The 27,771-nt window shown below is 40.0% G+C and overlaps 1 protein-coding gene across 2 annotated transcripts in view; it reads right to left on the reverse strand.

The window, feature by feature from the left end:
• The window catches only part of MED17 (mediator complex subunit 17), a 38,111-nt gene extending 10,340 nt beyond the window's left edge, over window positions 1-27,771 (reverse strand). Inside the window, exons 1-11 of one of the 2 annotated variants that reach the window (XM_005892041.3) lie at window positions 27,369-27,771; window positions 23,788-23,954; window positions 22,856-23,075; window positions 20,502-20,638; window positions 20,327-20,411; window positions 19,543-19,695; window positions 17,919-18,049; window positions 16,651-16,835; window positions 5,489-5,626; window positions 2,519-2,636; window positions 712-871 (exon numbers count right to left, since the gene is read on the reverse strand). In XM_005892041.3, the coding sequence (XP_005892103.1) occupies window positions 712-871; window positions 2,519-2,636; window positions 5,489-5,626; window positions 16,651-16,835; window positions 17,919-18,049; window positions 19,543-19,695; window positions 20,327-20,411; window positions 20,502-20,638; window positions 22,856-23,075; window positions 23,788-23,954; window positions 27,369-27,618 (1,744 nt within the window). In that variant the 5' untranslated portion in view covers window positions 27,619-27,771. The remainder of the gene's footprint in view (window positions 1-711; window positions 872-2,518; window positions 2,637-5,488; window positions 5,627-16,650; window positions 16,836-17,918; window positions 18,050-19,542; window positions 19,696-20,326; window positions 20,412-20,501; window positions 20,639-22,855; window positions 23,076-23,787; window positions 23,955-27,368) is intronic. The other variant, XM_070365246.1, reaches the window with a different exon arrangement.

The following is a 27,771-nucleotide window of genomic DNA, read 5'->3' on the forward strand; positions in this document are numbered from 1 at the left end:
ACTTCAGGTTTTAATGAGGTTTTATAACTCAGGCAAGAAGAAAGGGTATTTAGAAATTCTTATCAATAATGGTCTTGCAATGATCAAGCCTACAGATTCACAAGCTGTGATCCTGTGGGGAAGAATGTCTAACTACCTACTCTTTCAGATATTTAGAGCAAGTATTAAAGAAGATCACACTGAAACGATATAAATTTTCAACAAGACAAAATGTATACATGCCTATCAAAGTGCCCCATTCATGGTAGGTGCTTCACAAAACACCTCTCTGTTCTATCCCTTGACCATCTTTAGGATCAGATACTATTCTTCTTGCACATTTGCACCAGTATATTTATAAACTTAAAAAAAATTTTTTGGCCCCATCATGCAGCATGTGGGATCTTAGTTCCCTGACCAGGGACTGAACCTGGGTCCATAGCAATGAAAGTGAGTCCTAATTACTGCAGGAGTAATAATGCTGATCGCATTTTTCAGATAATCTCCTAGGAAAATGTGCTGCCAAGCAAAACATCTTTTATAACTACTATAAAAAGACATAATAACCTGTTGCTCTGAATAATAGCTATGATGAGATAAACACTCAACATAATTAATAAAGGAACTCACCTACTACAGAGGTAAGTTACTCTTATGTATGGTAACTACTAAAGCTAAGTGAAAAGGCCAAACTCCCAAAGGTCTCTTCACATTCAGAGAAGTAGAAAGTACCTGAGATAGCATAGTCACCGTTCGGGGAGGCCACAGTTATAGCAGAGGCATTGCCAATGCTCTCTACAGGCCCCAGTCCCACGTGATTACTGAAGCTCAGGACCTGCCAGCCCATAACCTTGGCTAGCTGCTGAACTGCGTGCACCTGATGCTGTGACATCTGTAAATGAAAAAGGAAACTTCATTGACAATCAGAATGGGTATTTACTTGGCAGTGACTTGACATCATGGCTGTAAAGTGAACTTTCATTGGGGTTTTCACTGCCTAGCAAAGGAACCCTATCTTATGTTTCAGGAATTCTCCTCTGTGTGGAGCAAGGGAACAAGATCCCACCTTCCACTGTAGAAGCTAAAACAGCCTGATACTTGTTTTCCTGTACACTGGCAGCAGGAACACAGCCCACAAGCTGAACTTGGCCAGCTGGAGCCTCCCACCTGGATCACTGAGTTTGGAGGAATGTTCAAACAGCAGTGTAGCTGAGTATCTTCCACTGATCCCATCAAGTCCACTCTCCAACCTACTTTGTTCTGGGAGGCTGTCACACTAATAGCTTTTGTATTGATCCTTAGTAAAGAGACAACCCTGAAACCACCCTGAGAGACCCTGACTGATGCACAGGGCAATTAAGAGTGCATCTGCCACCGGTGAGGAAGGTGGTGGTACTGGGATGCAGCAGCAGGGGCCCCGCCTGCCCGTGGTTCTCACAAACAGCCTCCTTTGATCCTGAGCCATTCTCAAGCCTTATTCTCTAGACTTCTTAGAAATTCTGAAGTTCTTTAAAAGGCTTTCATTATACTTCTGCATGTGTGCTTAAGCTATCCAAAGCTATTTTAGGTACAATCAACCAAGAGCTGCCATACGTCACAAATGCCCTGTAAAGGCACCATAGAGGCAAATCAGTATAATAGATTACTGCTTCTATTATGGAGAGGGTCAGTATTTTTGTAAAAATTTCTGTGAAATATAAATATGTGTTTCATGTGAAAGATATATTAGCAGTTCAAAAACTGACCCTTTATCCCATAACTCAGTATTTCAATGGATCATCACAACTCCATGAAGAAGGTAGGAAAAATACTGTTCTTACTTTATAGATGAAAGAAAAAAAGGTCAAAAAATTTGTCCAATGTCACAAAGCAAGTCTGTGGTATAGTTGGTACTAGAACTCAACACTTTCCATACTGTCCCTTACTATGAGGAACGCTGTCCTAGGGCTTACACATAAAATGTTCCATTCATCATTATGGAGAATGGATACTATAGTTTTGTATTTGATCGTCCTTTCTCTGGTTTTCTTGGATTAACACTTCACTTTCATGTGGTCCTGGAGGTGTTGTAAATCTCAGCTAACAGGAGAAATTAAAAAAGTTTGGTAGTCTCAGAACTGGTCATGCATCTTAAATACAAACTAACAGTTGAAACAAATCTAGGACAGTTTATCAACATTTTCAATTAGCCAAAAGGTGGTAAAGTGTGCACTAGAAATCGCTGTTTAGTCACTCAGCTGTTTCTGACTCTCTGTGACCCCCTGGACTGTTGCCCTCTAAGCTCCTCTGTCCATGGGGACCCTCCAGGCAAGAAGAGTTGCCATGCCCTGCTCCAGCAGATCTTCCTGATCCAGGATCAAACCCGCATCTCTTTGTGTCTCCTGCACTGGCAGATGGGTTCGTTACCACTGAGCTACCCAGGAAGCTCTGCACTAGAAATTAGTTGGCAAGAAGAAACAGCTTTTAAAAAATAATGTTACTTCTTATCGGCTTTGTTCTTTCAATGGGTAGAATGGAACGGGCTCAGGAGCTGTGTTACCTGAGACAGAAGGAAGTCCTGAAGCTCCTGGCCCTCATGAGACAGTGTGATCACCCTCCCATCTCTGTGCACGACCCGGATCTGCTCAACTCCAATATTCAACTGCAGCTGAATGGACCTTTATAGACAACACACACTAAAAATCAGAAATGTCCAAAATTACCTTATACAAATGTCAAGAACCTTTAGAGCAAAGAAAAACAATACAACAGCTTTGATAATCTACACCAAGACCCATGGTGGGTAAGAGTTTCCTCAGGTTCAGTGAAAACTATCAGACTCTCACTAAACTACTGACACCACAGGCCACGGACCACCAGTCTACTCAGAAGGATGCGGGGCAGGAAGCACAGCTTGTCACCCTGCCAACAGCCCCTGCTCCTCTTCTCCTGAGGGCCCTGAGGCTGTCAACACAGCAGCTACACACCTGTGTTAAATAAGAAGAGATGTGCACTGACAGCGTGTGGGGCCTGCCCTGACCCAAAAACCTGGGTCCTCACAGGAGCCATGCACTCTTGCAACAGCTTCACAAGCCCGGATTCCAGGGTCCCCACAGGAGACTCGGCCCACTGATATCACTCACCCCACCCTGGGACATCCAAAGCCACCCCCAGCAAGGGCTTGTAATTTCTCCCAGTCCAGAACCATTTTACCAACTGGGGATCATTTTTGCCATAAGCACTGTTGCCTAGTAACACAAATGGCATCTTTCCTTATCAAGTTACGAGGTAACTAGAGTGAGAGAGTTAGCCAAAGGTCAAATTCTCATACAGAAAGGAAAAACGGTTAACTTTTCACTCTCTTCTCAAATAATCAGCTAACAAGTCAAAATATGTATGCTCTACTAACTCAGCTTAGGTCAAACAAACTCATAAAATAGCCAACGAATATATATATACAGGTCACAAATCTCTTCCAAGTCAGTTCACAAATTTTTAGCATATGACATGTACAAGAAACACAAAACTCCTCAAATAATACAGGTGAACAAATGCAGGAAAAAACAGCATTATAGCTTTCCACATCTGATAGTACCTCTTTTTTCCTAACTTTGCTTTTACAACCAATATTTAAGAATAAAAAACATTTTGGTAACTATATAAAACTGTAATTTTGATGAATAAAAGTTTATACATTTCTTTTGAAGGGGGAAAAAACAAAACAAAATTTACAAGGCTTAAAGAAGAAAAAGACTTATAAATCTGACCACATTTCTGACTCTTCTTTCTAACCCAGGTATAAGGAAAAGAAAGCTGTATCACTACTGGTGGGCGCACACATGGCAATCACTCTGAAAGCAAATCAGGGGACTTTCCTGGTGGTCCAGTGGTGAAGAATCCGTCCTCCAATGTAGGGAACTAGGGTTCAATCCTTGGTCATGGAACTAAAATCCCACATGCTGTGGGGCAACTGAGCCCACACACCACGACTGGAGAGAACCTTGCAAACCACCAGCACCACCATAGAAGGATCCTACATGCCGCACAAAGGCCCTAAGTGCCACACTAAGACCCAATACAGCCAAAGAAAGAAAGAATTTTTAAAAAGGAAGCAGAAAAAAAAGCAAATCGGTAACAACAATGAAAATCTTAAATGTCCTTATCTTTTGACACAGCAATTACACTTGGAGGACTTTATCCTATAGACATGGTTGCACACGTACAAATCACTGTTCTGGCATCCAACTAAAATAAAATGTTCAATGACAGGAATTTGGGGGGGAGGGGGTTCTAAGAAAGAGAACTACTTTCAATTTTAAAGTGTAAGATGACCCTACCAGCTACAGAAGGTAGGTAAGGACATTCTATACTGCCTTCCACTTTCTCTCCTGTCCTGACACTGACTTCTCTTCACAGAAGTTTAAAAGGTATATGCTGGATTCAATGCCCATAATCCCACAGTTGTTTCATATTAGCTGTAGATGCAAACAATTCCAAGTTGATCAATTTTTTCTTTTCCTTTCCTTAGTGCTGTAGGTTTGTACCTTTTGACCACCTTCACCAACATCGCACTACTGAAAACAACCAATCTACTATCTGTGTATTAACTTGTGATTTATGAACATACATCAAGTAGACAGCTTCTCCAGGAATGCTGGGGACAGAAGTCATTAAGGGCACAATCATGAACTGGAATAGACACAGGGGTTGTTTTAGGCTAAACGTTATGGAAAGTATGGGCTCTAACATAAACGACCCTCTTTACTTCAAATACCAGAGACTGGCCATGGCCTCCAGGCAAGAACTGAAGCGGATCAGAGTCTGAGGAAGCATGGCGGGCTTTCCACTCAGTGCTGGGGTTCACTTCTGATCATAGCTCAAACATGCGGCATTTACATAGAGACTACGTAAATAGTCTCTGTGACTGCTAAGTCACTGCTAAGTCACTTCAGTCGTGTCCAACTCTGTGTGACCCCACAGATGGCAGCCCACCAGGCTCCCCCGTCCCTGGGATTCTCCAGGCAAGAACACTGGAGTGGGTTGCCATTTCCTTCTCCAATGCATTAAAGTGAAAGTGAAGTCGCTCAGTCATGTCCGACCCTCAGCGACCCCATGGACTGCAGCCTTCCAGGCTCCCCCATCCATGGGATTTTCCAGGCAAGAGTACTGGAGTGGGGTGCCATTGCCTTCTCCAGAGACTATTAAATAGAGACTATTTTGGACATTCTTGCCTGTCATTTTTTTTTTCTTCCCTGTATATTTTGGCCTCACCACGTGGCATGTGGGATCTTAGTTCTCCAACCAAGGATAGAACCCACAACCCGTGCCGAGGAAGCATGGAGTCTTAACCCCTGGACTGCCACGGAAGTCCTTATCTCTTACTTTTAAAAACACTCTACAGCTCAAATAATTTACTGGAATGTTATGCTTCCCTATCAAATAAAACCCAAAATCTTGATGTAATCACTCTGCAAACATCAATACATAATAAGCAACTTAATGTATTAAACAACTTCTTTTCAATACTTACTTGCATATCTGTTCATAGCCTTGCGATGTGATTAAGACTTTCACACTAGATTCATAAACATCATTAATATTTGACCAATGAGCCTGTATCTGAGGATCTTCAATGCGACTTGCTAAGCTGTCAATGGTTGCAGCAGTCCTTTTAAAGAAAAGAAGTTAAAAATTTTTATAGTCACCATATAAAATAATAAGGTGATAAACTGCTTATCAGTTTTATGGCTATTTGAAAACAGATGGTGACTTTCTGAAAATACCACTATTTGAAAAGCAAAGATTTAACAGAAAAGTCAGATGTAGCTCTGATGTACTGGTTTTCAACTTCACATCACAACACATTCTCAGGCCACACTGATTTCCTTTTAACTCCATTTGTTTTCTGCCACTCAGAAAATCTTACCAGAACACAAGTGAAAGGCATACTTGTAGGGTACTAATCTAATCTCTAAAAAGAATATAAATTATTCATAAATATCAGTATTTGATCCCTGGTAACAAATAACTTGGGATATATCCACACTTGAGAACTATTACTGTCATGGAATTAGTATTTTCAAGAAAAGCTAGAAAGATTTACTGCACAATTAAAACCTATACCCCAAGAAAGATATGTATAAGTGAGAAATAAGATTTATTAAGTGATTATGTACCAAATACTGTAATAAGTGCTTTCATGAATTATTTTAACCTTATGAACAACAAAAGTAGACACTACTACTATTACCTCCATTTTTCAGAAGGAACAAAAGCAGTTTAGCGAAGTTTAGTGACTTGCCCAAAGTTTGAAGCTGTTTGGGGCAGAAAACCTGGAAGTCTAACTCCAGAGCCAATAATCTTTCCTTTACATTTTATACACACTAATGAATAGCCACTGTCTAGAAACAAAGCATAAATTACGTAAATCAACCAAACTACAAGATCCTCAGTGTCTCAAATCTGATATTAGCACTTTATCAGCTAGAGAAGGAAAAGGAATGAGGAAATGGAAGAAATGAGACTAGCTACTGAGGACAAGTGATTTTTATATCAATTTTTATATGCTCTTGTATCCTGTTCCTGCTCTAGTACTAATTTCTTTCAGTCCATTTTTAACTTTCCCTTCTTCTTCTGTGATTTGTTTCCCTGGCAGTGCTTCAAGAATTTTTACAGCAGATAAATATGTGAGAGTTTTCATCTCAGTGTTAATATATATCAACAAATTGGAAATAAAAAGATATATAACAATTGAGAATTGGTAAAAGAAATCGTGGAATATTTACACAATGGGCTATCACATAGCTATTAAAATATCTTTGAAGGTAGGGTATAAAATTTTATGATACCATATTTACTTAAAAAAAAAATGCCCTGACACATATACTGTTGACCCATGAACAATGGGTCTGAACTGCACCTGTACACTTACAAGAGAATCTTTTTCACAAAATAATTACTACAACACTGCACAATTCATGGTTGCTTAAATCCAGGAATGGCAGATCTGGGAAACGGAGGAACTGCCTGTTTGGTGCCCAAGCATAACTTATATCTGGATTTTCAATACAGAGGGTCGGTACCCCTAACTCTTGTGTTGTTCAATGGTCAAATGTATGTAAAAATATATGAATGTTAACTGTATGGAATTACACAGATGGGGCAATACATTTAGAACATTATTTCTATACCTAAGGGGAGAAAAGGGAACATTTTTTAAAGTTTTGCTGCTTCCAAGATTACAACTACTATTCTGAAATGCATTAGCTGCTCACTTGTATCTGACTCTCTGTAACCCCATGGTTGCATGGACTATAGCCCGCCAGGATCCTCTGTCCATGAAATTCTCCAGGCAAGAATACTGGAGTAGGTAGCCATTCCCTTCTCCAGGGGATTTTCCCGACCAGGAATCTAACCCAGGTCTCCTGCATTGCAGGCAGGCAGATTCTTTATTGCCTGAGCCACCAGGGAAGCCCAATTCTGAAACAAAATGGTTCTAAAGATAACTTTTCCCATGCCCCTCATTTATTTCAGGGAATATTTAACTTTATGGTTAATCAGAAATTTTCAACATTAACATACTCAATAGCTTTTATACTTGAAATGTACAAATGGAAAGTAACAGTCATCTAACATAGTACTCCTACTGTTTATAAGGAACCTGTGTATCCACTATTCAATTTGACCAGAGTCCTTTAACCCCAATTGAGAGAGGATTAGATATTAAGTGCTGCTGCTGCTAAGTCACGTCAGTCATGTCCAACTCTGTGCGACCCCATAGACGGCGGCCCACCAGGTTCCCGTCCCTGGGATTCTCCAGGCAAGCATAGTGGAGTGGGTTGCCATTTCCTTCTCCAGTACATGAAAGTGAAAAGTGAAAGTGAAGTTGCTCAGTCGTGTCTGACTCTTTGCGACCCCATGGACTGTAGCCTACCAGGCTCCTCCATCCATGGCATTTCCCAGGCAAGAGTACTGGAGTGGGCTGCCACTGCCTTGAAGTGAAGTGAAGTGAAGTCACTCAGTCGTGTCCGACTCTTTGCGATCCCTACCAGGCTCCTCCCTCCATGGGATTCTCCAGGCAAGACTACTGGAGTGGGTTGCCATTTCTTTCTCCAGGGGACCTTCCTGACCCAGGGATCGAATCCGGGTTTCCCACATTCCAGGCAGATGCTTTAACCTCTAAGCCACCAGGGAAGCCACTGCCTTAACTTGCCCCAAATTACTCAGCAAGTGGCTGAGCCCTGGCTGAAGTGTATCTTTCATCCTGAATTCCGTACTCCTTTCAATGTATCATGCTGTTGTCTCAACATGTCTTCCAAATTCATTTTACTGAAAGTTTCCATCCTGAGACTAATATAAAACCATGACAAATAAAGCTATGACTGTATTAACAGGAAAAATAAAATTCAAAGTAAAATGTCATCCACAAAAACAGTGTGCCCTCGCCTGCTGAGTACCATCAAGGCACCATCACTGAAAGAAGTAAAAACAGACCTCTTCACTAAGTGCCAATAAGGAAACAGAAGAGCACCCTGTGGCATTTGGAAAAGACTTTGTTTAGGGCCAATCATGCCAAGTTCTTTAGTAAATGATGTACGGAAGAAAGAAAATCAGAGGGCGGTCCCAAGATGGTCGAGGAATAGGATGGGGAAACCACTTTCTCCCCCATAAATTCATCAAAAAATCATCTGAATGCTGAGCAACTTCCACAAAACAATTTCTGAACACTGGCAGAAGACACCAGGCACCCAGAAAGGCAGCCTACTCACTTCAAAAGGAGGCAGGACAAAATATAAAAGACAAAGAGACAAAAGAGTTAGGGACAGAGACCTGTCTTGGGGAGGGAGTCATGAAGGAGGAGAAGTTTCCAAACAGCAGGAAACCCTCTCACCAGCGGGTCTGTGGGTAGTTTTTGAGTGTCAGAGGGCAACATAACCAAGAGAGAGAAAAAAAAAAAAACCCACAAAATACACGCCTAACCGCAACTCCCAGGGGAGAAGCAGCCCGGATGCTTGCCTCCGCCACCAGCGAGCAGGGGATGGACAGGGAGGCGCAGGCTCTAACCTAAGGTGCAGCCTGGCCCGCACACAGAACAAAGGACTGAGCGATCACCAAAGGAGAGCTGGCCGGCTGCGGACGGGCCCCTCCCCCTGCCAGACGCAAAGAGGCAGGTGAGCGACAGTCAGAGCCAGAAGGCAAGGGGCAATCTTGGCCCCAGGGCAGGGCAACCTCAACCAAATTGTGAGCGGGCTCCTAGTTGCTAACCATGTCCTCCTGGTGTCCTGGATGGCTGACACCTGCCAGGAGGGTTGCAGCCTGAGATTAGCTCACCAGAGGACACACACAGTACACCCAGGAAACTGAGCGTCCAGGACTGGGGAGGTGATTAAGACACACGGCCCACCTGGGTACAGTGAGCTTGCCAAGCACCTGGTTGCCGGAGCTGCTCGGACCTGGGAAGGGCACAAAATGCAGGCCCAGCCAAGTCTGTGCCCTTGTGGAGTACCTAAGAATCTGAGCAGCTTAGAGCTGGGAAGTGCACAAAATGCAGGGCCCGCTTTGGACAGTGCCCTGCAGAGCACCCTGGAGCCTGAGCAGTGTAGACCCGTAAAGCAAACGCCATGAGTGGGGGCAGACTCAGTGTGGTCCACATACTGCGAGCACTCCCCACATACGCCAGTGATATTTGTTTGCAGTGTTCCTCCCTCCCCACAGCACAATTGAACAAGTGAGCCTAAATAAGTAACCACCTTCACTCCCTTGTTTCAGGGCAGAAATGAGAAACAGAGGAAGCCAAATGAAGCAAACAAGAGGGAACCGCTCTGGAACTGACAGGTGCAACTGATTAAAACCCTGTAGTTAACTGAGAACTGGAGGGGGCCTCTGTACAAGGAACTATCCGAAACTGAACTGACCCCACACTGCCCGCAACAGCTCCAGAGAAATTCCTAGATATATTTTTACTATTATCCCTTTAAAAATTTTTAAGTTCTTTATTGCTCCTTTAATTTTCATTTTTATAACCTATTATTACCTTGCAAAAAAAAAGACCCTATTTTTAAAGCAAATTTCATACATATATTTTTATAATTTTTGTGATTGATTTTGTTTTCTATTTTTAATATTGTATTTTTGAGACTCTATTCTCTACTCTAGATTTTTAATCTTGGCTTTCTGGTATTTGTTATCAATTTTTTACCTTTAAGAATCTAATCTCCAGTATCCATTTTCACTTACGGATGTGATTACTAGCTTGATTACTCTCTCTCCTTTTGATTCTCCCTTTTCTCCTGGTCACCTCTATCTCCTCCTTCCCCCCTCTCTTCTCCATGTAACTCCGTGAACTTCTCTGAGTGTTCCAGACTGTGGAGAACACATAGGGAATTGATTACTGGCTAGACTGCTCTCTCCCCTTTTGATTCCCCCTCTTCTCTTCCTGGTCACCTCTATCTCCCTCCTCCCTCTTCTCTTCTCCATGTAATTCTGTGAACCTCTCTGGGTGTCCCTCACTGTGGAGAATTTTTTCACCATTAACCGAGATGTTTTATCATCTGCACTGTATGGATGGATAAGTCTTGAGGCTACTGTAAGAATAAGACTGAAAGCCAGAGGCAGGAGGCTTAAATCCAAAACTTGAGAACTCCTGATCCCAGGGAATATTAATAGACTAGAGCTCCTCCAAAAGCGTCCATACTGACACGGAAACCAAGCTCCACCCAAGAGCCAACAAATACCAGAGCAAGACACACCAAGCTAATTCTCCAGCAAAGCAGGAACACAATCCTGAGCATTAAAAGACAGGCTGCCCAAAGCCATGCCAAACCCATCGATGCCCTAAAACTCACTACTGGACACTTCATTGCACTTCAGAGAGAAGAGATCCAGCTCCACCCACGAGAACACAGATGCAAGCTTCCCTAACCAGGAAACCTTGACAAGCCACTTGTCCAACCCCACCCACAGGGAGGAACCTCCACAATAAAGAGGAACCACAAACTTCCAGAAAGGGTACCCCAAACACAGCAATCTAAACAAAATGAAAAGGGAGAGAAATATTCAGCAGGTAAAGGAACATGATAAATGCACACCAAACCAAACCAGAGGAGGAGATAGGAGTCTACCTGAAAAAGAATTCAGAATAATGATAGTAAAGATGATCCAAAATCTTGAAAACAAAATGGAGTTACAGATAAACAAACTAGAGGCAAGGATTGAGAAGATGCAGGGAATGTTTAACAAGGACCTAGAAGAAATAAAAAAGAGTCAGTCAATAATGAATAACACAATAACTGAGATCAAAAGCAATCTGGAGGTAACCAACAGTAGAATAACTAAGGCAGAAGATAGTACAAGTAAGATGGAAGATAGAATGGTGGAAATAAAATGAAGCAGAGAGGAAAAAAGGAAAAAAGAATTAAAAGAAATGAGGACAAGCTCAGAGACCTCTGGGACAATGTTAAATGCCCCAACATTCGAATCATAGGAGTCCCAAAACAAGAAGACAAAAGAAAGGCTATGAGAAAATACTTGAGGACATAATAGTTGAAAACTTACCTAAAATTGGGCAGGAAATAGCCACCCAAGTCCAAGAAACCCAGAGAGTCCCAAACAGGATGAACCCAAGGCGAAACACCGCAAGACACATATTAATCATATTAACGAAGATCAAACACAAAGAACAAATACTAAAAGCAGTAAGATAAAAGCAACAAGTAATACACAAGGAGATCCCCATAAGGGTAACAACTCATCTTTCAATAGAAACTCTTCAGGCCAGAAGGGACTAGCAGGACATACTTAAAGTGATGAAACAGAAAAACCTACAACCCAGATTACTATACCCAGCCAGGATCTCATTCAAATATGAAGAAGAAATCAAAAGCTTTACAGACAAGCAAAAGCTGAGAGAATTCAACACCACCAAACCAGCTCTTTAACAAATGCTAAAGGATCTTCTCTAGACAGGAAACACAGAAAAGGTGTATAAACTCAAACCCAAAACAACAAAGTAAATGAGAGCAGGATCACACTTTTCAATACTTACCTTAAATGTAAATGGGTTGAATATCCCAACCAAAAGACAAAGACTGGCTGAATGGATACAAAAACAAGACCCCCATAATGCTGTCTACAAGAGACCCACCTCTAACAAAGGGACACATACAGAATGAAAGTGAAGGACTGGAAAAAGATATTTCACGCAAATGGAGACCAAAAGAAAGCAGTAGCAATACCCATATCAGATAAAATAGACTTGGAAATAAAGGCCGTGAAAAGAGACAAAGAAGAACAGTACATAGTGATCAAAGGATCAATCCAAGAAGAGGTTTAAAACAATTATAAATATATATGCACCCAACATAGGAGCACCAGAATAGGTAAGGCAAATGTTAACAAGTATGAAAGGGGAAATTAACAATAATAGTGGGAGATTCTAATACCCCACTCACACCTATGGATAGATCAACCAAACAGAAAATTAGCAAGGAAATACAAACTTTAAATGATACAATGGATACAGTTAGACATAATTGATATCTATAGGACATTTCACCTCAAAACAATGAATTTCACCTTTTTCTCAAGGCACACGAACATTCTCCAGGTTAGATCACATCCTGGCCATAAATCTAGCCTTGGTAAATTCAAAAAAACTGAAATCATTCCAAGCATATTTTCTGACCACAATGCAGGAAGATCAGATGTCAATTACAGAAGAAAAACTATTAAAAACCCCAACATATGGAGGCTGAACAACATGCTGCTGAATAAACAACAAATCACAGAAGAAATCAAAATATGCATAGAAACAAATGAAAACACGACAAACCAAAACTTATGGGATTCAGTAAAAGCAGTGCTCTGAGGAGGTTCATAGCAACACAAGCTTACCTCAAGAAACAAGAGAAAAATAAATAACCTAACTTCACACCTGAAGCAACTTGAAAAAGAAGAAATGAAGAACCCCAGGGTTAGTAGAAGGAAAGAAATCATAAAAATCAGGGCAGAAATAAAAGAAAAAGAAATAAAGGAGACTACAGCAAAAATCAACAAAACTAAAAGCTGGTTTTTTGAGAAGATAAAATAGACAAACTATTAGCCAGACTCATCAAACAAAAAAGCAACAAGAATCAAATCAACCAAATTTGAAATGAAAATGGAGAAATCACAACAGACAACACAGATATACAAAGGATCATAAGAAACTACTATCAGCAACTATATGACAATAAAATGGACAACTTGGAAGAAATGGACAAATTCTTAGAAAAGTATAACTTTCCAAAACTGAACCAGGAAGAAATAGAAAATCTTAACAGACCTATCACAAGCACAGAAATAGAAACTGTACTCAAACATCTTCCAACAAACAAAAGCCCAGGACCAGATGGCTTCACAGCTGAATTCTACCAAAAATTTAGAGAAGAGCTAACACCTATCCTACTCAAACTCTTCCAGAAAATTGCAGAGGAAGGTAAACTGCCAAACTCATTCTACGAGGCCACCATCACCCTAATACCAAAGCCAGACAAAGATGCCACAAAAACAGAAAACTACAGGCCAATATCACTGATGAACACAGATGCAAAAATCCTTAACAAAATTCTAGCAAACAGAATCCAACAACGTACTAAAAAGATCATACATCATGATCAAGTGGGCTTTATCCCAGGGATGCAAAGATTCTTCAGTATTCACAAATCAATCAACATATTCACAAATCAATCAACATACTTGACATTAACAAATTGAAAGATAAAAACTACATGATTATCTCAAAGGTGCAGAGAAAGCCTTTGACAAAATTCAACATCCATTTGTGATAAAAACCCTCCAAAAGCAGGCATAAAAGGACATACGTCAACATATTAAATGCCATATATAACAAACCCACAGCGAACATTATCCTCAATGGTGAAAAACTGAAAGCATTTTCCCTAAAGTCAGGAACAAGACAAGAGTGCCCACTCTCACCACTACTATTCAACATAGTTTTGGAAGTTTTAGCCACAACAATCAGAGAAAAAAAGAAAAGGAATCCAGATTGGAAAAGAAGAAGTAAAACTCTCACTGTTTGCAGATGGCATGATTCTCCACATAGAAAACCCTAAAGACTCCACCAGAAAATTACTAGAGCTAATCAATGACTATAGTAAAGCTGCAGGATATAAAATTAATACACAGAAATCCCCTGCATTCCTATACACTAACAATGAAAAACAGAGAAATTAAAGAAACAATTCCATTCACCATTGCAACAAAAAGAATAAAATACTTAGGACTAAATCTACTTAAAGAAACAAAAGACCTATATACAGAAAACTATAAAATACTGATGAAAGAAAATAAAAGATGACACAAATAGATGGAGAAATATACCAAGTTCATGGATCAGAAGAATCAATGTAAATGAGTATACTACCCAAAGCAATCTACAGATTCAATGCAATCCCTATCAAGCTACCAAGGGTATTTTTCACAGAACTAGAACAAATAATTTCAACATTTGTATGGAAATACAAAAAACCTCAAATAATCAAAGCAATCTTGAGAAAGAAGAATGGAACTGGAGGAATCAACCTGCCTGACTTCAGACTATACTATAAAGCTATAGTTATCAAGACAGTATGGTACTGGCACAAAGACAGAACTATAGATCAGTGGAACAAAATAGAAAGCCCAGAGATAAATCCACGCACCTATGGACACCTTATCTTTGAGAAAGAAGGTAGAATATACAATGGAGAAAAGACAATCTCTTTAACAAGTGGTACTGGGAAAACTGGTTAACCATTTGTAAAAGAATGAAACTAGAACACTTTCTAACACTATACACAAAATTAAACTCAAAATGGATTAAAGATCTAAATGTAAACTATAAAACTCTTAGAGGAAAACATAGGCAAAACACTCTGACATAAATCACAGCAGGATCCTCTATGACCCACCTCCCAGAGTAATGGGAATAAAAGCAAAAATAAACAAATGGGACCTAATTAGACTTAAAACCTTTTGCACAATGAAGGAAACTCTAAACAAGGTGAAAAGACAGCCTTCAGAGTGGGAGAAAATAATAGCAAATGAAGCAACTGACAGAGAATTAATGTCAAAAATATACAAGCTGATCATGCAGCTCAATACTAGAAAAATAAATGACCCAATCAAAAATTGGGCCAAAGAACTAAACAGATATTTCTCCAAAGATGACATACAGATGGCTAACAAACACATGAAAAGATGCTCAATATCACTCATCATCAGAGAAATGCAAATCAAAACCACAATGAGGTACCATTTCAAGTCAGTCAGAATGGCTGCTATCCAAAAGTGTACAAACAATAAATACTGGAGAGGGTGTGGAGAAAAGGGAACCCTCTTACACTGTTGGTGAGAATGCAAACTAGTACAGCCACTATAGAGAACAGTGTGGAGATTCCTTAAAAAACTGGAAATAGAACTGCCATACGACCCAACAATTCCACTGCTGGGTGTACATACCGAGGAAACCAGAATTGAAAGCGACACATGTACCCCAATGTTCACCGCAGCATTGTTTATAATAGCCAGGACATGGAAGCAACCTAGATGTCCATCAGCAGATGAATGGAAAGAAAGTCGTGGTACACATACACAATGGAATATTAGTCAGCTATTAAAAAGAATGTATTTGTATCAGTTCTAATGATGTGGATGAAACTGGAGCCTATTATACAGAGTGAAGTCAGTCAGAAAGAAGAAGACCAAAACAGTATATTAATGCATATATATGTAATTTAGAAAGATGGTAATGATGACCCTATATGCAAGACAGCAAAAGAGACACAGATGTATAGAACAGTCTTTTGGACTCTGTGGCAGAAAGTGAGGGTGGGATGATTTGAGAGAATAGCACTGAAACATGTATTATTACCGTATGTGAGACAGATCACCAGTCCAATTGAGATGCATGAAACAGGGTACTCAAAGCCAGTGCACTGGGAACAACCCTGAGGGTTAGGATGGGGAGGGAGGCGGGAGGGGGTTCAGCATGGGGGACACATGTACACCCATGACTGATTCATGTCAATGTATGGCAAAACCACTACAATGTTGTAAAGTAATTAGCCTCCAATTAAAATAAATAAAATTTTTAAAAAAGAACAAAAATGAGCTTTGAAGTTAGGCCTAAATCCTGACTTTGCTTATCTTTTAGTTGTATAACCTTGAGCAAGTGGAACAACTTCTCTGAATCCCAGTTTTACCATCGTAAAAAATGTGCTAACACAACCTGACCCACAGCTAAGCATCAAATAAGTCAACATATAGGAAACATATAGGAGAGTGCCTTCCAAAATCCTAAAATGCGGGACAACCGAAAAATATACGGAAAGCTTCAAAAAAGGTTTCAACCAGTTCAGGAAAAGTAGCTCATGGACGGGTTATCATAGAAAGTTTGGTGTTCCAAGGCAGGTTCCTACTCAGCTGTCTTTCAAAACTTTAATGCCAAGTGTTGGAAACAAAAAAGTTACATGGGCAATAGATCTAAGGCTTCCCCAAACTTGACAGGGCCATCGACAACCATAAACTCTTATACTGCAGTCACCTCCCTCTCCCTGGGAAAAAAGATTAAAGTATGCCAAAAATAATGTACATAAGGTAACATAAAGAAAAAAGGACTGCAGTTTCAAAGAAAGATAGTAACTTTGTCCTTACCTACTCCTCAGAAATATATGCTTTGCTTGTTTAATTATTTTTTCCAGAAGCCCTTCACTTGACTGGATTGAATTAATTTCATTTTTATCAAAAGCTTGAGGACCAGAAAGTCGCATTCTCTTGTGGCCGAAAGGTGCACTTGCTGGATGTGGCATCATAATGGAACTCAAGGTCTGTTTATGAAACTGTAACAAGAACAGCCATTTTCAACAGCCAATACCCACATATTAACTACACAATGTTCGATCAATCATGGCTCAAAGTTTAGAAACACGAAAGCAATGTATTGGAAGCACATATAAAGGTAGTCTAGGCACACAGATAACATGTTAACATCTACTGCTGCTAAGTCATTTCAGTCATGTCCGACTCTGTGCGACGCCATAGACTGCAGCCTACCAGGCTCCCCCATCCCTGGGATTCTCCAGGCAAGAACACTGGAGTGGGTTGCCATTGCCTTCTCCAATGCATGAAAGTGAAAAGTGAAAGTGAAGTCGCTCAGTCGTGTCCAACTCTTAGCGACCCCATGGACTGCAGCCTACCAGGCTCCTCCACCCATGGGATTTTCCAGGCAAGAGTACTGGAGTGGGCTGCCATTGCCTTCTCCCAACATCTATTAGGCTATGCTAAATGTGTTGCTAAAGAAAAGGGTCTCTCTCCAGCTGTCGTTAGTTTTTATGTTAAAACTTTTATAAAAAACAAAAATAAATATTCTTCAGTAAGTCCCATTGACAGAACACATGCAATCAGTAGATAGTTATTCTACTATATCCTGGATTAGAGGTTGTAAAACCTAGGTACAACAGAACCACCTTAGGAATATAAAAAAAGTACTGATCCTTGCACCATCACAACTAACTAGACCAGATCTTGGGGTGAGGCATGGGCGGATGGAATATATATTCTTATTAGAAGATTCTCAGGACAGTTCTAAATAACCTGTAAGTAGAATGTATCCTGAAATAATTCAAGTAATCCTGTTCATAGGCACTGGCAAGACATTTTCCGATTACCCAATCTGAATCAACCTTTAGCATGCATTTCTTACACCTCTCTATAAAACCTGTGGTAGAATAGAAGCTATGCTTGGCCACAGAGACCATATTCATATTCTCTGTGTTCCCTGAGCCCATAACAAGATCTTTCACAGCACAACTAGTGAATGTCATTGCTTTATGAATAACGAGGACTCAGCAGTGAGAAGGTTGTGTACTTTCACTGCTGTACGTACACTTAGCACAATGCAAAGAAAACATTTACTTCATTACCTCTCTAATCAGTAGATGCAAATTATGCTCTAGAACATAAAGATGGTCCTCTGGACTTTGCTTCTCAGTAGCAGATTTTGGGGATTTCTTATCATTTGAAGAATGGCACAAAGAAATAGATAACTGCAAGCCTATTTATAAAAATAAGTAGGACAGACATAAATAACCTATAATATGGAAAAGCACAAACTATTTTCATAAAGTATTATCACAGCCCATTTTCAAAAGATACATTCTGAACTTAAAGAGGAGGCTTTTGTGATTAACATTTTTACACCAAAATGACTAACCATGAATACCATAAACTACCATGTATTCAATTTCTACTGACTTATAATGTGGCTGCTGACCTTCAGTTATGGCTAAAGACAGGTGAACAGAAACTGTAATTTGTTACTTCTAGATTTTAAATTAAAAAATAAAACAGAGTTAATATCTGGTATTACTGACTAGAAGACCTTCCCTGTTCCCATGAGAATCAGGATGAAATTTTTCCCTCCAGAAACCCATTCTCTTAACAAGATCTAAGAAGATACTCAGAATTTATGTAAAAAAACAAGTGGAGTTAATTAAAAATTGATCTCTTGTTAAATCTGTTTCTGAAAAATATTTTAAATCCAATTTCCATAAATTTAGGATATTATGGATATTTAATTAAGCATCTTCTAAATAGAAACACTAACTGAAAAAGATACATGCACCCCAATGTTCATAGAAGTATTATACACAATTGCCAAGGTATGGAAGCAACAGATGAGTGGATAAAAAAGATGTGGTACATATAAATACAATGGAGTACTACTCAGTCATAAAAATTGACATTTTGTCATATGCAGCAACATGGATAGACTTAGAGAGTATTTTGCTAAATGAAATTAGAGGAAGACAAATGTTGCATGGTATCACTTACAAATGGATTCTAAAAAATAAAACAAACTAGTGAATATAACAAAAAAGAAACAGACACACAGAGAACAAACTACTGGTTACTAGTGGGAAGAGGGAAGCAGGGAGGGGCAACATAGGGGCAGAGGATCAAGAATACACAAAAGACCTTGAAGAATACATCAAACGGTAAAACTACTTGTGATTATGAATGAGTTTTTTGCTTCTTGTGTTTTTTTTTTTGTTTCCTATTATGCACATCTTAACTTTTATGAAATGAATGTTATTTTTAAAACTTTTTTTAAAAAAGTAAAAACTATGTATAAAATAAGTTACAAGGATCTATATTCTATAACTATAAATGGAATACAACATTTAAAGATTGTAAATTGCTATGTTGTACACCTGAAACTTATACATCAACTATACCTCAATACAAAATTTAAAAATATTTTAAAATTAAGCATTTTCTAATTGACATCTCATCTAGATAATATGAGGACCTTAGGAAATCTTCTACAAATAGTGTTGGCATAGACACCTCAAAGCAACTGCTACCTAATAACAGGTTTGCTAGGGCAAACTTTTAACAGATATTGTTTAAAGCCAGGAGTGACACCACTACACAGAACAGTCAGCTGTTACTATTCCTTCAACATACCCAAACTGCTACCCTCTTTGTCCTGGCCCCCAAATCACAAAGTTTTAATTATCACTCAAAAGGGTAGGCTGCACTTACTTGGGAAGGGCTGAGAGATAATCTGATTTTTCACCACAATGTGAGGGATCTGTGATTTAATTTGAACAGCTTCCCGGGAGAGCTGTGCAAAAATTTCTTTACATAAGAGAACATTTTGTGCTGCTTCTAATTTTGTCTGCCAATGTGGGGAACCTGGAAACAGGGAACATGCGTACATAGTCATTACCCAATTGTTATTACTTTTTTAAGATTTGTGTTGAAGTAGGTCTTCATTGCAGGTCTTGGGCCTAGCTACCCTCCAGCACGTGGGATCCTAGTTCCCTGACCAGGGATCAAATCTGTGTACCCCCTACTCCCAACCACTGAACCAGCAGGGAAGTCCCTTAATTACCTAACTATCTAAGGCATTAACTAGCTTAAATGATGATCTAAATACGCACAACAAAAGTTCAGAAAACTATGTATTACAGCATACCCTTTCCAAAATATAGAATTTTTTACTTCTTCTACACAGAGAAAAATGGTAAATAAGTTCAACCTTTCAAAAAAGACTGCACAGGAATTCCTTCATGATCCTGTCATGAGGATTCTGCACTCTCGCTGCTGAGGGCCTGTGTTCAATTCCTGGTCAGAGAACTAAAATTTTACAAGGTGCATGGTGTGGCGAAAAAACAAAAGGACTGCACAGCTATTCACTAATAATTGATTAACAAATTATAAAGTCATATTTCCAATTGCTCTTATTTAAAGTACCTATTTTTCCTAACTATATTTACTTTTAGTCAGGGCAGACAAGACCAGAAGTTAGAGAACAGAACTATACCTGGTTTGGATTTAGGCAAAGGTCGTTTGAAGAGGTTAACTGTGCCAAGGTCACCTATGTCTGGAGCCTGTTTTTGAATTGAAACCTATGTGAAAATAATAACACAAAAATATGTTAGCTAATTAGCTTCTGGGCTATTAATAGGAAATTACTTGAAAAATACTTAGACAAATACCCTGATATATGCAGACCCTTCTAAATCACTAGGAATCTGGACATCAAGGGGACAGTAATCTTCAGGTATCTTCTTGTCTAGATCAATATCTGTATTCTTTATTACTTCAAATGTACCATGATGGGGAAACAGAGACCCTAATGGGATATTAAAAACAGGAAAATCAAAACAGTTAACATGTTTATTCAACAGAAATTACTGAGTATATAATAATATCTCACCTACATATCAGTGAAGTATACATTAAGTTCCCACCAAAAATGTGTGTTTCAGGGGGGTGGGGAGGAAGAGGCATGGTAAGCAAAAAGAAGAAAGGAAGCAGGAGAAAACAGCTATTTACCTTAAGAAAAAAATAACATGTCTTAGTCTAATGGTATCATTATAAGAACTCCACAGGCTATCCAAACTGTTTTATTCCAATGGAGTTTTGATAAAATGAATATAATTCTAGACTATATATACATATATATATTCACAGTAATATAAGTAATATAATCTACTTACACAGATTTAAACCTTGGAGACTAAACACTTCTGGAGCTCAGCCTCTGTAATAAGGTTGCGACTGAAGGGTTCTGAATTCAACAAGAGAAGGACAAAAAGATAGCATATACACCACTTTTTGTCAACCAACTCCTAGACTTTATGTGATGTCTTTGTATGTAGTGCATAAGTTTGAGATAGCTGCCCTGGGCTGCTGAATTACCTAAGGAAGGTGTAGATAAATGTAACTGCTATATTATAATACAAAAAGATGCTCAAGATTTTCTTGCAATTAAAAACAGAATTTAATCAAATCCTCTTACAACACAAGTAACCGTTTCAGGTAAAGTTCTTATGCATAATTATTTGTTGAGAAGAGCTTACAATGTCCAGAGCCAGAAAAGTACTGCTTCTATAAACATCTATTAAAATGTAAAAATGTCTTTGTCATCTTAATTCATCTTCTGATGGAACTTTACCATTAGAACTCAAAATGTCCCAATTCACATCAATACTAAGGCATACAGGTCCTTGAGTTAACCACTTCAAATTATATTCCTTTAATCTGAAGATACTCATGGCTTGCTCTGGAAAATGAATCCTTTTCAAATATCACTCCACTACTGTTATCTCAGTGATTACAGCCAGTGCTCCTTGCTTTTTTTAATCCCTTGACACTCAAGAGCTTTTACCCCATTGAGCTGTGAATCTTACAAACTTTTACTGTACAGCTCCTCTGAATACACTTCAGCAGCTTAAAGACATTGCCACAATTGCTTTGAGAAACCTGCTATTACATATTATAGTTCAACAGCAAAGAATTTATACCAGAAGATGTGAAGTCAAGACATCCAACTTTGTTATACACTCCAACAAAATATATTCCTTAAGTTAGGGTTGCAGCCCTGGCTAAATGGAAAAAAAGGTGAAGTGTTTTCACCATTATATCTCTTTGCTGCCGCTGCTGCTAAGCCGCTTCAGTCGTGTCCGACTCTGTGCGACCCCATAGACGGCAGCCCACCAGGATCCCCCATCCCTGGGATTCTCCAGGCAAGAACACTGGAGTGGGTTGCCATTTCCTCCTCCAATGCATGAAAGTGAAAAGTGAGAGTGAAGTCGCTCAGTCGTGTCTGACTCTTTGCAACCCCATGGACTGCAGCCTACCAGGCTCCTCCGTCCATGGGATTTTCCAGGCAAGAGTACTGGAGTGGGGTGCCACTGCTTTCTTACCCAGGAGTTAAAAACAGCTTACCAGACTTAAGGAAGAAAAACAGAATAAGAAAGAAAAGAAATGTTTCTTTTTTTCTTTTATGCTCAGTGTTTAAGGTACTGATCAAACTCCCCAGCTGAGGAGTCCAGTCCCGCCTCCTATTTCTGACTAAAACGTCAATTATGGTTCAGGGTGTGTTAGCACATAAACTCTATCTCTGAACTTTCTGTTAACTGAACCTAAAATTTTTTCAAATTAACTATATATCTTTATATATGGCTGACTTCCCAGGTGGCACCAGTGGTAAAGAACCTGTCTGCCAATGCAGGAGACGCAGGAAATGCAGATTCAATCCCTGGGTCAGGAAGATCCCCTGGAGTAAGAAATGGCAACCCATTCCAATATTTTTCCCTGGAAAATTTCATGGACAGAGGAGCCTGGTGGGCTATATAGTCCTTGGGGTTGCAAAGAGACACGACTGAACCTACACACACATATAAGGCTATGATGAGAATAATTTGAGTTTTTTCAGGCTTATGTGTACAGAAATTAAAACTTCAAAATATAACATGTAATTGAGAGTATTATTATAAAAGAATCAACATTTATAGTTTTTAACAAACTATTGTTAAAAAGCAGAGTTTTTAACAGTTATCTATACCTGCACTTCTGTAGCTCAGATCTCCAAGAATTTTATCTCCAACTTTTCTAAGCTTCCAGTGTTGCCTCAATCTCAAAAGCTCAGAGTTGAAGTCTCTTTGTAGCTTGTTTTCCTGGTTTTCAGTGACTGATTTTGTCAGTCTCTCTGCCCCCTTCAGTAGGATCTGTGCTGCTCCAGCAAGTGACTTCTTTTTAGATATTAACTGCAACGTCTGAGGATTCTATCAGAAACAATCCAGAAGTGTAGGGCTGTATTATTTTTAAACGCTTTTTTAAAATGATACATTTCCTCAAAAATAAAATACCTACTCAAGGGAAAATTAAAAAAGAAAAGCAAGGAGAAGGGAGAAAAGCACATAATGTTTAAAAGAATAATAACCTTAACCCACTTCTTTGGTCACTTGATAAGAGACTTATGCTAAACTAAAACACTACACCATCAGAACTTAACACTGCATAAACCTGGCCCAGCCTAGGTTAGGTTCCCCTCTCTGCACTGCCATTCCTCTCTTTATGTACGGCACTCTCCACATCACCCACAAGAACACCCTTTCAAGGCACTCATTTATACTTCAGAGAAAAGTCTGTAACTGGGAAACCGATGAGAAATCAAAACCTATGTATTATATATACATACATAAATATCCATAGTCACTATCAATCCATGCACTATCAATTCCAAAAAGCCAAGTTTAGTAGAAGTTTTCTGGCTGCATAAGAATCAAAATAATAAAGGTTCATAAAAAATGTCACAATTTTTTATCACATTACATAACCTAATTTTGAGTTTTTGGAGAGCTTAAAACAGTCTTTAAAAGTTCATATGGACTTAATTTTGCATCTAAGGAAAAGGAAACAATAGACACACAGCCTAAAAGATGGTATTGAGACTTAATAAAATGGCACCATTATTCAATCAAAGCCCACAAATACCTGTTTTGGAGGAAGTGCATCCTGAGAGACAGGATCAAGAGTCATAAATTTTTTATCCCTAACAATACTAAGAACATCATAGAGAACACACATCTCTGTCAGGGCACTTCTCAAATTGTTCCTCACTGAATCCCAAGGCCAAAGGGAGGGCTGAAATTTCACCAATCCTAAAAAGTGAAAGAAAAAAATACCCAGATATTAGTTATAGAAAACTCACTTAGAGATTCAAAAGTACTAAAAAAACAAGAAAAAAAGTACTAAAAGAAGAAATAATGAATTCTATTTCAAATTGTTCTCTCTTTTATCCCATTCACTCCACCCTTTCTATAATCTTTGTTAACATTTAAGTTGGCATTCCTACAATGGCAAAACTAATTCTAATTTCCTAAGTTAAATCTAATAGTAGTAGGCATTCAAATCTTTTAAAATCTAAGCAAGCCTTTTTAATAATCTTTTTTTTCTTCCAGTTTTTAAAACCTGAAGAATTGTTGAATTTTCAATACATAGAAAAGTACAAAACTACAAATGACCTATAACGGCAGCATTCTGATAGTAAACACTATTATCTTCCAACCTCTTAATCACTTTTAGGAATTAAATTTCATGTATAGATTCTCACCATAGAGAGTTCAAACAACAGAAATACAGAGTAAAAAGTGAAAGTTTTCCTTTATTCCCCACCCCTAATTCTCTCTCGTCCTGAGAGGCAATCACTAATAACTGTTGGGGTATCCCCATCCAAATTTTTTTTATGTATTTATATACATATACTCCCAATTTTCCATTACTTGCTTCCCCTGCCCCTCAATATGTCCTAAAGACACCTTCACATCAGAATATAGAGCTACTTCATTCTTTTAACACTAAAATATTCTGGAGCATGCACTGTGTTCTCAGTCACTCAGTCATGTCTGAAGCATAGATATACAGTAAATTCAAAAATTCTCTGGCAGTCCAGTGGTTAGGACTCTGCTGTTCCTCTGCAGGGGGCCTGGCTTTGATCCCTGGTAGGGGAACTAGAAGGCAATGGACCCCACTCCAGTAGTCTTGCCTGGAAAATCCCATGCACGGAGGAGCCTGGTAGGCTACAGTCCATGGGGTCGCGAAAAGTCAGACACAACTGAGCGACTTCACTTTCACTTTTCACTTTCATGCCTTGAAGAAGGAAATGGCAACCGATTCCAGTGTTCTTGCCTGGAAAATCCCAGGGATGGGGGAGCCTCGTGGGCTGCCATCTATGGGGTCGCAGAGTTGGACACGACTGAAGTAACTTAGCAGCAGCAGCAGCAGGGGAACTAAGATCCCTGCAAGCTGTGCAATGTGGCCAAAAATAATAATAATAATTGAACAATGTACAGTGAATTTAACCATTTCTGTGTGATGGGCACATAGACTGGTTCCAACAATGCCAGTTTTGGCCTATTTTTTCAATGAACTGTCTTCCTTTCAGTTTGAAGGGACGCTGAATGTCAGGGATATTAACCGTTTGTGTGTCATATGTGTTGTATATACTTTCCCCAGCCTGTTATTTTTCTTTTTACTTTGTGGCATCTTTTTCCATTACTATTGTTAAATTTTATGCAATTAATACACCTATCTTTTCTTTCATAGCATCTGTTTCCTATCTTGCTTAAGAAGGTCTCTCCTGGGATTTCCCTGATGGGCCAATAGCTAAGACTCTGCATTTCCAATGCAGAGGGCTCGGGTTTGATCCCTAGTCAGGGAACTAAATCCCACATACAACTAAGATCCAGCCCAGCTAAAAAAGTAAATAAACGGCGGGGGGCGGGGGGGGGGGCGGGGGCGGGAAGGTCTTTCCTAGAGCCAAAGCTACATGATTATAACTTCTTTTCAATAATTTACCTTATTTTCTTCATCTTTATTTCAATCCTTATGGAAATATTTCTGTGTGAGGTTTGAGGCATTATTTACCAAATGGATCCCTAATTGTCCTAATACAGCTGGCTTGAAATGCTATCTTTAAATTCTGATTTACACAGAGTCTGTTCACATAACTAAATCAAGAACTGCTAGATTTTTTTATTTTTGACAATAAGAATCCAAAACCATTCATACTTTTTCTATAACTAGTTTTATTTTCCCATTTACTATAATCCATTTATATAATCCATTTACTATATATATAGCATCCAGCGTAATCTTCTGTAAACAAAATCATCTGTCTACTTGAAATCTTTCAAAAGCTTTCAGCTGTCCTTCTAATAAAAGCCAAACGCATACAGTGGCTGACTGGATCTACGTGATTTGGCCTCTGCCTACCTCTTAGACCTTATCACATACTCCTGTCAATATAATCTCCTCTCAGTAAGAGTTAGTAACATCATGCATATTGCACATGGAAACACAGTGATTAGTTCAAAGTCACATAGCTAATACACGGCAGAACAGAGACGCGAACTCGAGGGCTCCTAACCAGGGTGCCACATTAGGGATGCTACCTGTTTGCAGGTCAGGAAGCAAAAGTTAGAACTGGACATGGAACAACAGACTGGTTCCAAATAGGAAAAGGAGTACGTCAAGGTTGTATACTGTCACCCTGCTTATTTAACTTATATGCAGAGAAACGCTGGGCTGGAAGAAGCACAAGCTGGAATCAAGATTGCCAGGAGAAATATCAATAACCTCAGATATGCAGATGACACCACCCTTATGGCAGAAAGTGAAGAGGAACTAAAGCTCCTCTTGATGAAAGTGAAAGAGGAGTGAAAAAGTTGGCTTAAAGCTCAACATTCAGAAAACGAAGATCATGGCATCTGGGCCCATCACTTCATGGCAAATAGATGGGAAAACAGTGGAAACAATGGCTGACTTAATTTTTCTGGGCTCCAAAATCACTGCAGACGGTGACTACAGCCATGAAATTAAAAGACGCTTACTCCTTGGAAGGAAAGTTATGACCAACTTAGACAGCATATTAAAAAGCAGAGACATCACATTACTTTGCCAACAAAGGTCGGTCTAGTCAAGGCTATGGTTTTTCCAGTAGTCATGTATGGATGTGAGAGTTGGACTATAAAGAAAGCTGAGTGCTGAAGAACTGATGCTTTTGAACTGTGGTGCTGGAGAAGACTCTTGAGAGTCCCTTGGACTGCAAGGAGATCCAACCAGTCCATCCTAAAGGATATCAGTCCTGGGTGTTCATTGGAAGGACTGATGTTAAAAGCTGAAACTCCAATACTTTGGCCACCTCACGCGAAGAGCTGACTCATTTGAAAAGACCCTGATGCTGGGAAAGATTGAGGGCAGGAGGAGAAGGGGACGACAGAGGATGAGATGGTTGGATGGCATCACGGACTCGACGGACATGGGTTTGGGTGGATTCCGGGAGTTGGTGATGGACAGGGAGGCCTGGCGTGCTGCGGTTCATGGGACACGACTGAGCAAATGAACTGAACGGAAAACCCAAACACTCCCCCAGCGACAGCGTCTCAACGCTGTCTCTCAAGGAAACCTGCACAGACACGAGGACTGAGAGGCGAGCAGTGCCCCAAAGTGTCCGGACGCCGCCGCCCCACGCGGCCATGTCCACAGCACCTCACCGGGCGCGCCCGCGGCCTCACCTTCCTCGTCGTCCTGGTCAGCGCTGGACCCCGCGCCCGCCCAATCCTGCGCGTCGCCCTCGGCGCCGGCCGCCTCCTCCTCCTCGGAGCCGGAGCCCTGGCTGAAGTCGATCCGCTGAGCCAGGCGCGCCAGGTTCTGAGACATGGACAGAGGCTGCAGGTACGTCTCGGTGCCGTCCAGGCCCACCTCCTGGACCTGCTTCTCGCAGGCCGACTCGATGCTGATCCGCACAGCGCGCACCCCAGACATGCTGGCGGCGTCGGCTCGGCGCCCGCACCAGGCGACAACCGAAGGAGGGAGTTGGAGCGCCTCAGGGCACCCAGGACCGCGGCGCAGGGGAAGCGCGCGAGGAGACCGAGCGCGGCTCCAGGTCTGGAAACAAAGCCCACACCGGACGCTTTC

This window comes from Bos mutus, chromosome 29, assembly GCF_027580195.1.
Source record: "Bos mutus isolate GX-2022 chromosome 29, NWIPB_WYAK_1.1, whole genome shotgun sequence".
NCBI lineage: Eukaryota > Metazoa > Chordata > Mammalia > Artiodactyla > Bovidae > Bos > Bos mutus.